At 43.4% G+C, this 19045-nt stretch overlaps 1 protein-coding gene across 1 annotated transcript in view; it reads right to left on the bottom strand.

Moving 5' to 3' along the window:
- Nucleotides 1-19045, bottom strand: part of GAB4 (GRB2 associated binding protein family member 4) — a 64967-nt gene that overhangs the window by 12874 nt on the left and 33048 nt on the right. Inside the window, 2 exon segments of the mRNA XM_030915328.1 lie at nucleotides 110-195; nucleotides 1744-1994. Coding sequence (XP_030771188.1) covers nucleotides 110-195; nucleotides 1744-1994 — 337 coding nt within the window.

Genomic DNA, 19045 nt, shown 5'->3' with positions numbered 1-19045 from the left:
CCTAGGAGAGAGATGCTGTCACCCTTTGGGGAATGTGCTTTTAGTTCCATGGAGTGTGACCTTTAGCTCCCTGAACCAGCCTGGGGACCCCTGGCTCAGTCATACTCACCAGGAAAGAACTGACTCCCTCATGCATGCACTCAGCAGGCCGGCCGACATTCCCTCCACCATGCTGGGGGTACTTGCAGGAGGAAGCTATGACAGAGGAAGGAGATCCACATGTATCACAGCTGATCCACGTGTTGGTGCCTCCCACACCCTCCCCAGTGCTGCTCAGGGTCTCACTGACGCTCCAGAGGACACGACTCTCAACCCCAAATGACAAGGTGTTACCTCTAACACATCCTTGCTCCCTACCACAACTCCTCCTGGGTTTCCAGGTCCAGCTCCAGTGTTACCCACAGAGTGTCTCTCCTAGACATCTACCCTCAGGACACACTTCTCCTTGAACTCCTACAGCACCCACCACCCATCCCCTTCACCCACCTGCCACCTCCAGGAACAGTAAAGAGGGCTTGTACTGACTTCTGCGTGTCGGTTTCATTTCATTTTATACATAAATGTGAGCTCTGAACAGCAAACCTGTTTTATATGTCTCTATCATTTCAATTTCACAGCACAAGGGCCTTGCTCAAATTGCTGAAACACTGAAAAGACTGCAAAGAGTTCTAACCCAGGATCCAGGACCTCAGGGTGAGGCTCATCTTTGCCACTTCTGACTTGCAACCCTGAATAAGCCTAAGTACCATGGGCCTCATATAAAACAGAGAAAACAAGGCTTTGCTCCACCAAACTCTCTCATAACAGGAAGAACAAACAAAGGCTTTGCAAGATGTAAGAATGGATGCAAAAGGAAAGGAGTTACTATTGATCCATTTTTTTTCATTGAGGAGAGGAGGTTATATGCAGATATAAAATACTCTCAGTGGAAAACAAAAGACAAAAATATGTAGGTATTTCAAATACAAGTTTAGACTTCAAAGAGATCCAAGTATAGGCTGGAAAATATTTTGAAGATCTCATTTTGTTTCAACTGTGAGTCCACACTGGTTTGGCTCTAGTCTGGACTGATCTCCTCAATTTCTATTTTAAGTCTTTGCTTTGATTTACACATACATACACGATTATTTAGAATTCCAAACCCATAATGTGCTGCACTGCAACGAAGAATGTTCTGTCTCCCTTAGTGGAGGCGGAGTCTGCCACAGTCTTGCCACTGTGGGTGTCTACTAACAGCCTCCAGTGCTGGGGGACCCAGCGGTCAAGGTCCAGACAGGAGATGAACTTGACTATCAGTGACCTGAGTGGCTCCCAAGTCTTCCTTGGCCATGGGAGACCAAGGACAAGCTAACCACTGACAACCCGGTGCCATCTCCCCTCTCCCTCTAATTCTCGGTGAGGGCTCATACTGACCTTGGTGACATCGGCTGTTGTCCATTGCAGGAAGGGTATTCCGCCTGGGGATGGCAGCGTCAATGGACCACCTGCTGCTTTCACTGACTGAAGGTCTCTGCTGAGGGCTGCCCCACTGACATGCTTCTGCCTGACTTGCCTTGGGCAGGGGAAGGGAGCCAATGGGCCCAGGAGTGGCCACGGCCGTGGCATAGAGGTTCCTGTCTAATGTGACTGTCCCAGGGATCTGGTGCCCTGAGAGTAGGATGGCCGGAACACCACTAGTGTTCACCAGGTGGCCCCCAAACTCCTGGCACAGGGTGCTTCTGGGTGCCTTGAAGGGGTACACACCCTCATTATCTGCCTCAGAGCCTGTGAGGCTGCCTCTGGTGTGGCCATGGGAGGCCAGGCTCCAGGGGGTTCTGTGGGTGCTGCCTCTGAATTCTGTATTGTGCTGGCTCGGCTTGGAAAGGCTATGGAAGCCATGGATGTGACCGCTGACTCCATCGACACTGTCTTCACTGTGCTGGGCAAGATTTTGCACGGCTGTGCTTCTCCTCATGGGGAATGGGGCCCTGGAGCCCTGGGAGAAGCTGGCACTCCTAAGACAGAGAAAGGAGGGAAGGGGCAGGGGTGAGAGGAGGCCAGGACTGCCCCAGTGAGGCAGGCGGGGAAGTTCCCAGCCCCATGTAGTGAGATGATATGGAGAAAACACAGGAAGAGGAATTGGGCAGACTGAGGTTTGTCTAGTTTGGGAGTTCACTACCTTGTGGCCTTGAGCATTTTCCCTTTCTGAATTAGTATCTCCATCTATAAAATGATGATTAAAAACTCACTTTGCAGATTGCTTAGAAATCAGACTCTATTATATCTAGAGCTAGTATATCTATACCTGGGCTGTGATTAGCAGGGTGATCAGTTTCGCCCCCACAAAACAGACAGCAGCAAGCCAGGTACACTGACTATTGGTTCCCTGCTGTGATCATTCCAGAATGTGCATGTCTGAATGCCCAGGCTGAGAAATGGTGGGGAGAGCTTTGAAGTGGGTGGCAGGAAGCAGCAAGCAAGTCATCTCATCTCTGAGTCTCAGTGTTCCCCTGTAAAGTAAACCAGCAGCTCATGGGTGTCAATATGGTTAAGTTATAAAGAACTATTCAGAAGTAAGCAACAGATTCATCTTCTACCAGGTATTACGGTGGTTAGAGAGGCAATTAGAGGGAAAAGTTTCTCTCCCCAGAAACCTAAACATCTAAAGAAAAAATAGTTTCCTGTTTGGCAACTACATTTGGGATGAAAAAAGGTTTGAAGCCAGGCACAGTGGCTCACACCTTTAGGAAGCCCAAACAGGCAGGTGGCTTGAGTTCAAGAGTTCGAGACTAGCCTGGACAGCATGGTGAAAACCTGTCTCTTCAAAAAAAAAAAAAAAAAAATTAGCCGGGCATGGTGATGTGCACCTGTAGTCCCAGTTACTTGGCTGGGAGGCTGAGGTGGGAGGATGGCTTGAGCCCAGGAGGCCGAGGCTTGCAATGAGCTGAGATCATGCTATTGCACTCCAGCTTGGGCAACAGATCCAGACCGTACCTCAGAAAAAGAAAAAAGAATAAGTTTTGAATTATTAAAATGTAGGTTTTGGGAGATAAGGCAAGTAGTAAAAAGAGAATCAATGAATGAGAAGGGAGCTGTGTCATGTTCCAGCGCTGCCACTGATAAGCTCTGTGTGCCTTCCTGATTGCCCCAGACATGACTCGGAAATCACAGTGATTTCCAAGTGTCCATCTGGCTCTGCAGCTCTACAGCCTTCGGCTTTATGAGAGTGGTTTGGAACTGGGTTCTATGTTCTGTGTGGGTGCTCTGGGAAACTGGAGGATGTAGTTTTGAGCAAGTATGGATCTAGGTCTTCTTCCCATCTTTTATGTTATTATTCCTCCTAGGATTTAATGTAGGGAAAAAAGTAAGACTGGATCCTTACAGCAGTGGTTCTCAGCCTCTTCATGGCCACAGGCATCTTTAAAAAGCTGAGCAAAAGCTCTTGGGGTATCTCCCCAGAATGAGGCATATCTCACACACATGCACATTTGCAAGCTGTTTCTAGGGGTCATAGCCCTCTGAGACCAATTCGTGGAACTGCCTCACTGGTGTGCTCTCAGCCTATGGAGAGCTTTCCCTTGGGGACATGGCCACAGCTGGCCCAGAAGCTTAGAAAAATGAAGGGAAGCAGGTGTTCAGACCAGGCTACCTTCTCTGTGAACATGGGCCACCGAGCTCCACAGCCTTCCTCCCTGGGCCTCTGCATTCCTTCTCCCTTTCTATTCCTCTCCATACACAAGACCAAGCCAACAGCATGGGCCTCCATAACTGAACACGTGTCTCTAAAGCATGCTGTGCTTCACCAGCAGACACGAGAGTGGAAGAAGATGCAGGATCCTCATGTTCATATTTGTCTTTGGTGCCTTTCACTTGATCTTTTGGAGTTTCCAGCTCTCTGGTAGATATGCCACCTGGATTTGCTCCTGTGATGTTTGCTCATGCCCCACTTTCCATCTAGGCCAGGCACAGCAGACACAGATGCCACCTGCCCTGCAGGACAGGCGTCACAGCAGTGGAGGAGGTGTCATGAATGCACACCACCACAATCAGATGGGATGAGCACACGGCTACTGAAAGATCTGGATGAGCCCTCCCTGGTGGTGGTCGAGACCACCAGGAAAGCCTTCTGCAAAGCCTTCCATCTAAGTGAGCCCAGAAGAATCAGCAGCAGCTGGCCAGACGAAAGTTGAGACAAGGGAAAAGCTGTTCCACTTGGAAACAGCAAGATGCAGAACACAGCCTGGCCATTCAAAGGGCTGCAAGCTGCTCAGGCTGAGAGATGACAGTGGAGGGGCCAGGCCAGCACTGAAGGGATCAGGAGCTTTGGAAGGACGTCAAGGTGGGGATGGGGTGTGGGAAAGCACCTCAGGTGTCCTGCGGTAATCTCACACATATTCAGAATAAGCCCATCATCCTCCTCCTGAAATCTATCTCTCCTGATTGTTCTGTCTTAGGATTGGCACCAGCCTCTCAAACCCAAAACACTGGAGTTACCCACACTCTCACTCACTCACCAGTCTGCCTTAGTGAGCCCACCCTACTCATTTCCTCCTGATCCTTCTAATGGACCACAAAAGGTCTCATAACAAGTCTTCCTCACATCTTCCCAGGGCCTCTCCAGCCCTCTCCATCCTGCTATTTACCTTCCTAACCTCCCAGCTTGAACATCTTCACCACTGTCACAGAGACCTTAGGACGAAGTCCAAACTCCCAGCTTTACTCCATTCCATCTCTCCAGTCTTTTCTCCCTAGTTACACTTCCCACCTAGGACCCATTCAAACCAGACACTACTGTGTCCCCAGCGTGCTCCTCAGTGACACTTCTGGGCTTTGTCCTGTTGTCAGCTGTCCCTGGATGGCTTTTGAGGTCCCTTTGGCAAGCTCCTACTCCATTTATCCTTCAAACTCAGCTCAAAAGGCACATTTTTAAAAGCCTCTCTTATATCCTCTTCCTCCAAGCGTAACCACCCACCTGAATAACTGTTCTTGGAGTAGCAGCATACTGCTATCTGCATCACACTCCATTGTTACTTATCTCGTCCACCAGACTATGATTTCCCTGAGGAAGGAAACCCTGTCTTACTCATCTTTCTTTCCTCAGCACCCAGGTTAGTGCTTGTCACACAGTAAACAATGAATAAATGTTTGCTGAAGGAAGAAGCAAATGAATGCAAAAATAAAGAAAGAAAAGTGGGGTGCTGCCATCCTTTTTCCTGAGCTTGGCCCAAACACTTTGAACCAGCAGATCCAAACTCTTCCTCCTTAAACCCCACTTTCTTATGTCCCAACATCTGCCTGCCCAGGTCCTTTACTCCAGCTCAGATACTTCTCAACCCTGAGCACGTCCCACACGGTCTAAACCCCATTGCCAAGACAATCCTAAGTCAAAAGAACAGAGCTGGAGGCATCACACTATCTGACTTCAAACTATACTACAAGGCTACAGTAACCAAAACAGCATGGTACTGGTACCAAAACAGAGATATAGACCAATGGAACAGAACAGAGTCCTCAGAAATAATACCACACATCTACAGCCATCTGACCTTTGACAAACCTGAGAAAAACAAGAAATGGGGAAAGGATTCCCTATTTAATAAATGGTGCTGGGAAAATTGGCTAGCCATAAGTAGAAAGCTGAAACTGGATCCCTTCCTTACTCCTTATACGAAGATTAATTCAAGATGGATAAGAGACTTAAATGTTAGACCTAATACCATAAAAACCCCAGAAGAAAACCTAGGTAATACCATTCAGGACATAGGCATGGGAAAGGACTTCACGTCTAAAACACCAAAAGCAACGGCAACAAAAGTCAAAATTGACAAATGGGATCTAATTCAACTAAAGAGCTTCTGCACCACAAAAGAAACTACCATCAGAGTGAACAGGCAACCTACAGAATGGGAGAAAATTTTTGCAATCTACTCATCTGACAAAGGGCTAATATCCAGAACCTATAAAGAACTCAAACAAATTTACAAGAAAAAAACAAACAACCCCATCAAAACGTGGGCAAAGGATATGAGCAGACATTTCTCAAAAGAAGACATTCATACAGCCAACAGACACATGAAAAAATGCTCGTCATCACTGGCCATCAGAGAAATGCAAATCAAAACCACAAAGAGATACCACCTCACACCAGTTAGAATGGCAACCATTAAAAAGTCAGGAAACAACAGGTGCTGGAGAGGATGTGGAGAAATAGGAACACTTTTACACTGTTGGTGGGACTGTAAACTAGTTCAACCATTATGGAAAACAGTATGGCGATTCCTCAAGGATCTAGAACTAGAAGTACCATATGACCCAGCCATCCCATTACTGGGTATATACCCAAAGGATTATAAATCATGCTGCTATAAAGACATATGCACACGTATGTTTACTGCGGCACTATTCATAATAGCAAAGACTTGGAATCAACCCAAAGGTCCATCAGTGACAGACTGGATTAAGAAAATGTGGCACATATACACCATGGAATACTATACAGCCATAAAAAAGGATGAGTTTGTGTCCTTTGTAGGAACATGGATGCAGCTGGAAACCATCATTCTCAGCAAACTGTTGCAAGAACAGAAAACCAAACACCGCATGTTCTCACTCCTAGGTGGGAACTGAACAATGAGAACACTTGGACTCGGAAAGGGGAACATCACACACTGGGGCCTTTATGGGGAGGGGGGAGGGGGGAGGGATTGCATTGGGAGTTATACCTGATGTAAATGACGAGTTGATGGGTGCTGACGAGTTGATGGGTGCAGCACACCAACATGGCACAAGTACACATATGCAACAAACCTGCACGTTATGCACATGTATCCTAGAACTTAAAGTATAATAAAAAAAAAAAAGAAAGAAAATGTGGCACATATACACCATGGAGTACTATGCAGCCATAAAAAGGAATGAGTTCACATCCTTGGCAGGGACATGAATGAAGCTGGAAACCATTATTGTCAGCAAACTTACACTAGAACAGAAAACCAAACACTGCATGTTCTCACTCATAAGTAGGAGGTGAACAATGAGATCACATGGACATAGGGACACACCAGGGCCTGTCAAGAGGTGGGGAGATAGGGGAGGGATAGCATTAGAAGAAATACTTAATGTAGATGACGGGTTGATGGATGCGGGAAACCACTATGGCACGTGTATACCTATGTAACAAACCTGCATGTTCTGCACATGTATCCCAGAGTTTAAAGTATAATAAAAATAACTAAATAAATATAAAATAAAATATAGTGTGGGGTAGAAAAAAACTAAATGATGCCCCTTAAAAAAGTAGAAAAGTAAGAAAAAAACAAACCCCAAATTAGAAGGAAATAAATATTACAGTTCAGAGCAGAAATAAATACAATTTAGAGTGAATAAAATATCAATGAAACAAAAGCTTTGTTTTTTTGAAAAGATAAACAAAATTGAAATCCTTTAGCTAGATTAACAAAAAATGAGTCAAGCCTTAAATAAAATTAGAGACAAAAAGGAGACATTACATCCGATAAAACAAAAATTCAAAGGACCATCAGAGACTATTATGAGCAACAATATATCAAAAATTGGAAAGCCTGGAAGATACGGATTAATTTCTACACAAATACAACCTAGCAAGGTTGAATCATGAAGAAATAGAAAACCTGAACAGACCAACAAGTCACAAGATACATGCAGTAATAAAGAAATTCCCATCAAAGAAAAACCCAAGACCTGATGGCTTCACTGCTGATTTCTACCAAACATCTAAAGAACTAACATCAATTCTTCTCAAGCTATTCCAAAATGTTGAGGAGGATGGAATACTTCTAAACTCATCCTATAAAGCACTATCCTGATACCAAGAACAGACAAAGCTACAACAAAAAAGGAAACATCCCTGATGTTTATAATGATATATTATAAAGATAATTCATCTTGATCAAGTAAGATTCATCTTAGGGATGCAAGGTGGGTTCAACATATGCAAATAAATAAGCACGATACACCACATTAATAGATTCAAAAACAAAAATCATATGATCATTTCAAAATATGACAAAAAGTTATTTGATAAAATGCTACATCCCTCACAATAGAAACTCTCAACAAACCAGGTATAGAAGGAACAGACCTCAAAACAATAAAAGGTTTTATATGCAAAACCCACAGCTAGCATCATACTGAACAAGGAAATATTAAAAGCCTTTCCTCTAAAATCTGGAATAAGACAAGAATGCCCACTTTCACACTGTTATTCAACATGGTACTAGAAGTTCTAGCCAGAGCAACGAGAAGGGAGAAAGAAAGGGCATCCAAATTGAAAAGGAAGAAGTAAAATTGCCCTTGTTTGCAGACAATATAATCTTATATTTGAAAAAACTTAAAAATGCCAAAAGGTTGTTGGAATGGATAAATAAATTCAGCAAAGATGCAGAATACAAAATCAATGTGTAAAAATCAGTAGTATTTCTATATGTCAACAGCAAACAGTCTAAAAAAGAAATTAAGAAAGCAATCCCATTTACAGTAGCTACAAAAAAATACTTAGAAATAACCTTAAAGAAGTAAAAGATCTCAATAATGAAACTATAAAATGCTTATAAAAAATTAAAAAGGACATGAAAATAGAACAATATCACATGATCATGATTACAAAAATTAATATTGTTAAAATGTTCATACTACCTAAAGAAATCTGCAGAATCAATGCCTATCAAAATACCATTCAGTATTCTCCATGGAAATAGAAATAAAAATTCTAAAAGTTATATGAAACCACACAAATCAGAACAGCCAAAGCAACCCTGAGCAAAAAGAACAAAACTGGAGGAATCATATTACCTCACTTCTGTTGGGGAAAATCTGAGTGTTGGGAAAAAAGCTGAGGCAGGGTTTGCATGTCTGAAATAATGTAAAAGAGCCTTGGAACATGTCCAGGGTCCAGGATTTAAAACCCCTCTTGGCCTTTGGAACACCAAGTTCTGTGCCAAAGGGTGGAAGGCTGCCCTGCCACACCATAATCTAAGCCCAAGGCATAAAACCCCTCGTGGCTTGGATAGAATTCAGGACTCAGGGCATAAAACCCCTAGTGGACTCTGGAAAGTGTCTAGACTTGCTGGCTCCTTCCAGCACTCCCAGGCTCATAGATTGATTGTATCTTAAACTAGAAGAACATGTTTCCCACTATCTCAAGTAGCAGAACATGTTCCATATGCTGCAAAGAAAAATGCTAAAGTGTCACAGCTGTAGAAGATGCACTTGATGCATCACTTCCTTTCAATCCTCACATCCTCACCACCTGTTTCTTTGTTTGATCACCAACAAATAGCGTGAGCTCCCAGAGCTTGGGGCCTTTGCAGCCTCCATACTAGCGTTGGCCCCCTAGTCCCACTTTCACTCTTAACTTGCCTTTTCTCATTCCTTTGACTCCGCCCCCATGGCCTGGGGTTGGGTCTGATCACCCCAACATTCCTGGCGCCCAACGTGAGGCAACAAAGACCATGGTGAAGGAAGCCTAGAGCATGTGAAAGTGGAGGATGCATCATCAGAGGACACCTGAAGACAACTGAAAGAAACTCGGCGGGAAGGCTGAGTGCTCGGAAGAACCAGGGTAACAATGGGACAAAGTGAAAGCAAACATTCTGCTTATTTGAATTTCTTAAGGCATTTATTACAAAGAGGGGGAGTGAAAGTTAGTACTCGGAATTTGTTATCACTCTTTAGTACAGTAAAGCAGTTTTGCCCATGGTTCCCGGAACAAGGGACTATGGAGCTGGATGAATGGGAGAGGACTGGCAGAGATTTTAAAAAGGTGTATAAAGATGGAGCAAAAATTCCAGTTTCCATCTGGTCAATGTGGGCAGCTCTTGAGTCATTTCAAACAGATAATGAGGCAGATGCAGATGAGGAAGAGAAGGACAAGTGTAAAAAACTAACTTCAAATTCTGAATGTGAGAAACAAAAACCAGAAAAGGTTAAAGAAAAGAAAGGGTAACTGAAAAAAGTATGTTTTACTAGCTGTTGGTTCCATCTGCTGAATTAAGTGAATGGCCACCTCCACTCTCTCCCTTTAATGGGCAAGAAAATGAACTAACTGGGCCGGGCGCGGTGGCTCAAGCCTGTAATCCCAGCACTTTGGGAGGCCGAGACGGGCGGATCACGAGGTCAGGAGATCGAGACCATCCTGGCTAACATGGTGAAACCCCGTCTCTACTAAAAAAATACAAAAAATTAGCCGGGCGAGATGGCGGGCGCCTGTAGTCCCAGCTACTCGGGAGGCTGAGGCGAGAGAATGGCGTAAACCCGGGAGGCGGAGCTTGCAGTGAGCTGAGATCCGGCCACTGCACTCCAGCCTGGGCGACAGAGCGAGACTCCGTCTCAAAAAAAAAAAAAAAAAAAAAAAATGAACTAACTGAAAAACTTACTGCTCCTGTAGTTGCAACATTAAAATCTGGAGCAATTTGTGGTGCTATACAAAATTCTACTTAAAAAGCTAGAGCTGAGGGAGAACTTGAAGCATGGTAATTTCCAGTTACTATAACTCAGCAAGGAGGAAAGAATATAGCTAATTGGGCCACTTTTCCTTTTAAGTTATTAAAGGAATTTAAGCAAGCCATTAGTCAATATGGACCGAACTCTCCTTTTGTGCAAACTTTGTTTAAAAATGTGGCTCTTGATAACAGGTTAACACCATATGATTGGGATACCTTAACAAAATCTGTTCTCACTCCATCTCAGTATTTACAGTTTAAAACTTGGTGGGCTGATGAAGTTCAAACTCAGGAAAAGGAAAACACACAAGTGCAGCCCCCTATGCCTGTTTCCTTTGAACAGTTAATGGGAATCGGCCCTAATTGGGGTCAGTTAGAAAATCAAGCAGTAATGGAGGATGTTGCCATTGTTCAGCTGTGCTCTGTGTACTTACAGGCATGGGAAAGGATAAATGTTACAGGGGAAAAATATCCTTCTTTCAGTTCTGTCTGACAAGGACCTACAGAACCATATATTGATTTTATTGCTCAGCTCCAAGAGGCTGTGTATAAAGCCATAACTGATAAAACAGCTCAGGATGTTGTAATACAGCTTCTTGCATATAATAATGCTAATTCAGAGTGTCAAACTGCTATTAGACCTCTGAGAGGGAAGGTTCATTTAACTGAATATGTTAAGGCTTGCAATGGCATTGGAGGTAACTTACATAAGGCTACTCTTTTAGCTCAGGCTATGGCAGGATTGAAAGCAGGAAAGAATATGCCCCGTTTCTCAGGCTCTTGCTTTAATTGTGGGCAATTTGGACACACAAAAAAAAGGAATATAGAAAACTAAAATAAAAAGTCTGGACAAGATATACGGTGGAGGGATGCACATACAAAGAGCTGGGAAAAAGGAAAGATAATTTTATGGGGAAGAGGATTTGCCTGTATGGGTACCCAACAAACATCTGAAGATCTATCATGAGCCACAGCACCTAGTGGACCCACCTGTACAGTGCACATTGAAGGTTTAGGGATTGCTTTTAAGCCTCGATTTGCTTTCTCTGTGCCTTCTGTCAGAAGGGGCCTGTTTCTCATTATCAGTGGAAAGTTTTACACCATGGTAATTAACCAGAGGCAGAAGCTGAGTTACAGCTTGTAGAGCAAATGCTTCAGCAATGGCATGCCTCCTGACTACAGTAACAAAAGTTTTTGCATCTGTTTTGCTAGATTTACTAACGTGGGGTCGAGGGTATGCTTGTGTTTTTGTAGGAGATGAACAAACCGTGTGGGTGCCCTCAAGATGTGTACAATCATGGAACAGGAGACTGGAGGGACCCAGGGATCCCAACCATGGACCTGGTTCCCCCAGTACGAGCCATGAGCCAGTTGAATCTGAATACAAAGATGGAACAAGGACTGATCAGAATCATGGTGACATCAACCCCCATGACATGGGGACAGATCAAGAAAACCACACAGGAAGCTGAGAAACTGCTGGAGTGCCAGGGTTTTACCTTTTGCTGGGATTCAGAGGTACAATAGATGCTTAACTGACCAATGCTGAGCTCCTCTCTACCCTGAATACAAGAGACCCTAATAGTTAGGCAAGAATATCTTCGCCCCTATTCAGCATGAGGAAGTTACAGAAGATGGACCTTCATCCTCATGCAACCGTTAGGATTAAGGGTCCTCTTGTAAAAGGGAAAGGGGAAATACGTAAGAAGCATTCAAACCAGAGCGACTCCATTTTGAATAAGGGCCAATGCATCCTAATGAGGAAGGGATGAAAATGAATATATTTATAGGATATAAATATCCCCCAATACGCCTGGGACCTGTTGTTGGATGTTTACAGATTGACACACAAGTCTGGTTGGCAGTAGTCCCCAGAAAAAATAAATCACAGGCTGCTTTGCATATGATTTTGGAATATAGTTTAAAATATAATTATTCCAATCCTAAAACTCTGAAGTTCCATCCAAATAAGCTCAAATGTAAACAAAATAGAGTCTGATGTGAAGGTATGGATGCTTGAACGTGGGAAGATTATATAGCAAGTAAGGCTGAGGTGCTACAAAATAATTCCTATGGAATCAACATTGATTAGTTCCCTAAGATGATCTTCAAAGAAAATTGCACCAGAAGGCCCTCTTGTGACACAAATGTAGTAAGCTGATGGAATCACTGGCAATTAAATCATACACAATATATTCAGACGGAAGCTAATGCCCCTATCATATAGAATCCTGCTGGCATTGTTGCCCCAGTACAAAAATGGTATCTCCTGCCATAGGACAGGAACATTCAAAATTATGGAAATTAGCTATAGCTCAAAGTTCAATCAAAACTTGGGAGGGTAAATATACATAAAGAGGAGAGAGGTAAAAATAAATATGCTCTTTCTTTTTTTTCCAACAGGATCTTTTGTATTCAAAGTTGTGTTTGGCCACCTTTTATGTTAGCAATAAGGAAATGTTACCAACTTTTAATAAAAATCAGACTATCCTGATAATTAAAGCCAGAGAAGGAGTTTGGATCCCTGTGTCTCTAAAGAGACCATGGGAGGCATCACCATCCAGTCATATAGTAACTAAGAGCCTTAAAAACTCTTATCCTGAAGATTTATAGTTGCTCTTATATTTGCTATAATTGGCCTTATTGCTGTTACTACTACTGCTGTAGTAGCTGGTGTGGCTTTACATTCATCTGTGTAAACTGTTGAATTTGTCGATAAGTGGAAAAAGAACTCTACAAAATTATGGAACTCTCAAGCTCAAATAGATGAGAAAACAGTTTTGTATTACTCCCCACAGTTATAATGAAACAGAACACTGATGGGAAAAAATTAAATGCCATCTGGAGGGCAGAGATGAAAATCTCACCCTTGATATTGTAAAATTAAAAGAGCAGGTTTTTGAAGCCTCTCAGGCTCACCTGAATCTGCTCCCTGGAACTGACATTTTGAACAAGACAGCCGACAGGTTTTCTACAATCAATCCTCTTAAATAGATTAAGGCCACTGAAAGCTCTACACTTGCAAATCCTGTTCTAATAATTATGTGCTGTGCTGTCTCCTTTTAGTCTGCAGATGCGGAAGCTGCTGCTGAAGTGAAAGCCACCACTGAGAACAAGCAATGATAGCTGTGGAGGTTTTACAAAAAAGAAAAGGGGGTATGTTGGGGAAAAGCCGAGTGTTGGAAAAAAAGCTGAGACAGGGCTTGCTTGTCTGACATAATGTAAAAGAGTCTTGGAACATGTCCAGGGTCCAGGGTCTAAAACCCCTCTTGGCCTCTGGAACACCAAGTTCTGTGCCAAAGGGTGGAAGGCTGCCCTGCTGCACCATAATCTAAGCCTAGGGCATAAAACCCCTCGTGGCTTGGATGGAATCCAGGACTCAAGGTATAAAACCCCTAGTGGCCTCTGGCTCCTTGCTTCTAGCATTCCCAGGCTCATAGATTGATTGTATCTTAAACTAGAAGAACATGTTTCCCATTATCTCAAGTAGCAGAACATGTTCTGTATGCGTCAAAGAAAATGCTAAACCATCACAGCTGTAGATCATGCACTTGACGCATCGCTACCTTTCAATCCCCACGTCCTCACCACCTGTTTCTTTGTTTGATCACCAACAAATAGCATGGGCTCCCAGAGCCTGGGGCCTTCACACCCTCCATACTAGCATTGGCCCCCTGGTCCCACTTTCACTCTTAACTTGTCTTTTCTCAATCCTTTGACTCCGCCAGACTTCATAGCCCCCATGGCCTGGTGTTGGGTCTTATCATCCCAATACTATCTAAAGAAACCTGCAGAGTCAATGCCTATCAAAATACCATTCTGTATTCTCTACATAAATAGAAACAAAAACTCTAAAATTTTTGTGAAACCACACAAGAATCAGAAGAGCCAAAGCAACTCTGAGCAAAAAAGAGCAAAACTGGAGGAATCATATTACCTGACCTCAAAATATACTACAAAGCTATAACCAAAACAGCATGGCACTGACTTAAAAATGGACACACAGGCCAGTGGAACAGAATACAGATTCCAGAAATAAATTCATGCATTTACAGTCAACTCATTTTCAACAAAGATGCAAAGAGTATACACTGGGGAACGAATAATCTCTTCAATAAATGGTGCTAGGAAAAATAAATATCCATGTGAATGCATGAATGAAACCAGAGCTCTATCTCTCACTCTATACAAAAATCAACTCCAGATTGATTAAACATGTAAATGTAAGATCTGAAACCATGAAACATCTAGAAGAAAACATTGAGAAAACACTTCAAAACACTGGTCGAGCCAAAACGTTCTTGCATAAGACCTCAAATGGACAAGTAATCAAAGCAAAAACTGACAAATGGGATTATATCAAGCTAAAAAGCTTCTATACAGCAAAGGGAAAAATTAACAAAGTGAAGAGACAATCTACGCAATCGGAGAAAGTATTTTCAAACTATTCATCCAATAAGAAATTAATAGAATATATAAGGAACTCAAACAACTCAATGGACAAAAAATCAAATAATCAGATTACAAAATGGACAAAAGATCTGGACAGACATTTCTCCAAAGAAGACATCCAAATGGCCAAGAGGTAAATGAAAAAATTATCACCATCACTAGTCATCAGAAAAATGCAAATCAAAACCACAATGAGATATCTCCCCCAGTTAAAATGGCTATTATCAAAAAGATAGTGACAAAGGCATGGAGAAATGGGAACGCTCTATATATTCTTTGTAGGAATGTAAATTAGCACAGCCACTATGGAAAGCAGTATGAAGGTTCCTCAAAAAACTAAAACTAGAACTACCATGTGATCCAGCAATCTCACTGCTGAATAGATATCCAACATCTGTATTATCTTGAGGTTCGCATCTGTGTCTTCCAATTAGAACTGGTTAAATTCTGCTGGTTCTCCATAAGCTGAGAAATTGTGAATTGCATCCTGAATGTTGTGCATGTTGTGTTTTGTGTAGACTGTGGGTTGCCATAATCCTTGGGAGAATGTTGATGTTTTGGTTTCTGCAGAAAATCAAGCTGGTTAGGTTGAGACTACAAGTTCCAACTCTCCTACGTGTGGTAGTTCCAAGCTGTGCTCAGTTCATATAGCTCTGTTACAGTGGTTTGGGACTTTGCATACATGTGTAGCTCAAGCTGAGCATAAGACTTTGGTGGTTTCATGCTCAGAATTAGCAGATCCCTTCTCCAGCTCACTCTGCTCTAGAATCCTTTCCAGCTCCACTGGGCTCTTTTCTGGTTCCTCTACCTAGAAAGACGGGGTTTCCAGGAAAGTTCTAACCACTGGCCCCACTGTGTTGCTTTGTGTGGATGTACCCTGGAGGCAAATCCATGGAAGACAGAAAATTGACCTCTGCATATTTACTGCTCCAAGTTTTTCTCCAGTCCACACTCTGCCTCCTTTCATTTACTTCTCAGGGTCTTTGGGTAATCATACTTTGTATGTGTCCAGAGTTTTAATCTGTGATCTGGGAAGGATATCCTGCAGTGGGTCTGCCACCACAGTGGAGCTGGAATTTCTAAGTCCTTTTCCAGAGTCCCTGTATCTCTCCCGAAATCCATCAATCTCTTCACCCATTACGTACATTTCTTGCCCATAGATTTAAAAAGTTAACATACTTATTTTAAAGTCTTTGTAGGCTAGCTCCAAAATCTGGGTCTATTCTGGTCTGTTTCTATGTACTGAGTTCTCTAAATTGTGGGTCAACTTTTACCATTTACTCATAAGGCTAGTAATTTTTCATCATACACTGAATATCTGGGATCTGTTCTAGGAAAAGCCATGGAAATTGAATCTCAGTTCTTTCAAGAGTCAAATCTGTTCCAGTTCCTGCCAGAGTTTTGATTGTTCTTCAGTGCCTTCAAACAGTTGTTTTTTAATGTCTCAGTTTCTAACTGTTCAGTAATTTAGTATGATGCAAGCTATGCCACTACCATTAGAAACAATACCATCTTTCAGGACTTAAGAAAGCTTCCTTCCTATTCTCCATCTCCCCTTGGAATTTGGCAAACAGTGTTTGAACTTTTCTGTAGAAACTACCCTGAAATATTGCTCATTGCCCTCTCACTCCCTCATCCACACAAGCGAAAACAAAGAGAGAAGACAGCACAGCCTGGCCAAGGGCCCGTGGCAGTGCTGTTCTCAAGCTGTAGACAGTTCTTTCTCCTCCACTGTGCCATCTCACTACAGCACACGACCATCAAACACTGATCATGTATTGATGCAGACGTGCTACATGCCTTGCCTTGTGTCCTAAGAGCACCTTAATACGGAAATCCGTAACACGACCTCCATAACATCCAGAACATCTTAACATGGAAATCCATTTAACATGAGGCAGACAGCCCCAAATGCTGGGAGAGAGAACATAAAAAACTGCTGTGGTGATTCAAAGAAACCAACTCCTGCTGGTACGACTAACAGGAATTTCAGGAGGAAGGAATGCAGAAAGTGGACCCTCACTGCTCATGCAGGCAGAGACATTTATGTGTCTGTCTCCTTTTGCTTCAGCTGTGTCATTGGAGTGCAGGTGGTAGTGGCTGTTAGTATACCAAGCCTTCTACATAAAGTGTGTCCTGCAGATAAGCTGCACTGGTATCCTCAGTCCGTGTCAGCAAGACAGGACTGTAGGACCCACCCCAGGTTCACTGATGAAAACAAGCATCACAGCAAGCTCACCAAGTGTTCTACATGCATGTCAAAGTGTGAACGGCACCAACACGAAGCACTGTGTCTTTTACAAGAACGCCTGTAAGACCTCACTTCTCTCTGTCCAGGCATTCACACATTCAGTAGAAGGAAAGGGGCACAGGGAGAACCACAGGTAACATGGACTGAGCATCTGCCACTGTGCACTTGATGTGTGTTCTGTCACCTTACACCCATCAACCCTTGAGTTAGTCATTTCCATTCTGAAGATAAGGAAGTTGAAGGTCAAAGAGGTTAAATAAGTGGCCTAAGATAACAAGTGGCAGAACCTGAATTTGAAGCCATATCTGGCTGATGCCAAACCTGTGCCATGCTTTCCATTGCACTGTACTGCCTATCCCTGGTCTGGGACTCAGGAGAGGCAGGTACTGGTATGGTTCTGCCACTAACTAGTTCAGTGATCTTGGTTAATTCTTTCTATCCTTCTAGAACACAGATCTTCATGTATCAGTTGATGAAGGTGGAACTGCTGAAAGTTTACAAATGAAGTAATAGCGTTGCTTCAGGAAAATGGCTGATGGAACCAGCCTTTAGATTGAGTGTTGGAGCCCCTGCTGTGTTACAGAAAAAGAATGAGAAAACCAGGAGTGCAGCAAAGTGTGAGACAAAGAGTTCAGGACAGATGTGAGGGCATCTGGGTTCTAGTCCCTCCTCTACCATTTGATAGCTGTGAGCCTCAGCTGCTTCACCTATAAAATAGAGACAAATGATCTTTCTAGCTATCTCTCATATGTTTGACTGGTTCCAGTGAGATTATGTATGAAAATATTCTCAGAGATGTCATGAAGTAATCTATTAACACAGACATTTATCTGTCTGCCTTCATTTTCACAGCATGATTTAGGTATTTCTAAACTAACAAACCAAGGAATGTGACTGTGATCTGTGTGCCATGGTGGCAACTGAGCACCAGCTCTGGCCAAGCCCATCCCCTCTGCACATTTGCCTGCCCTTACGCTGGGAATTACAGGTGATAAAACTGGTGCAGGCTCTGCCCCTGTGAGACAGCCAGTGGTGTCAGAGAAGCAGAGGTCGTGGTTCCGGAGCAAGGAGTCCCTTGTGAAACCATCTGTGGTGATGGACATGCTGCCTATCTTTGCTAGTCACTTTGGTGGCCACTATAACTGAGAAACTGAACTTGAAATTTAATTTAATTTTAATTAGCTTAAATGTAAATAGCCACGACTGCAGCTACTGGGGAGCAGCACAGCTTAGAATTCAACTGAGCTGTGGATCTGTTCATCAATCTTAAGGTTTCATAGCTGTCCTCTTAAGGCCAGCACATAAACTGACTTTGTTATTTGCAGTTCTGAAACCCTAGCCACTAATGCTTTTTTCCCCAAAATCAAACAAAATTTTCATGGCATGATTTTTTATAATGGTAGGTTTCTTAAGAATCCAATTATCGGCGGAGCAAGATGGCCGAATAGGAACAGCTCCAGTCTCCAACTCCCAGCGCGAGCGACACAGAAGACCGGTGATTTCTGCATTTTCAACTGAGGTACTGGGGTCATCTCACTAGGGAGTGCCGGACAATCGGTGCTGGTCAGCTGCTGCAGCCTGACCAGCGAGAGCTGAAGCAGGGCGAGGCATCGCCTCACCTGGAAGCGCAAGGGGGAAGGGGATCCGTTTTCCTAGCCAGGGGAACTGAGACACACAACACCTGGAAAATCGGGTAACTCCCACCCCAATACTGCGCTGTAAGCATACAGGCACACCAGAATATATCCCACACCTGGCCGGGAGGGTCCCACGCCCACGAAGCATCCCTCACTGCTAACACAGCAGTCTGCCGCGATCTATCCGCAAGGCAGCAGCGAGGCTGGGGGAGGGGCGCCCGCCATTCCTGAGGCTTAAATAGGTAAAC

The sequence above is a fragment of the Rhinopithecus roxellana genome, chromosome 13 (assembly GCF_007565055.1).
Source record: "Rhinopithecus roxellana isolate Shanxi Qingling chromosome 13, ASM756505v1, whole genome shotgun sequence".
NCBI classification, from domain to species: domain Eukaryota; kingdom Metazoa; phylum Chordata; class Mammalia; order Primates; family Cercopithecidae; genus Rhinopithecus; species Rhinopithecus roxellana.
The sequence above is the reverse complement of the archived record's forward strand: the minus strand, read 5'-3'. Positions and strand labels throughout refer to the sequence as shown.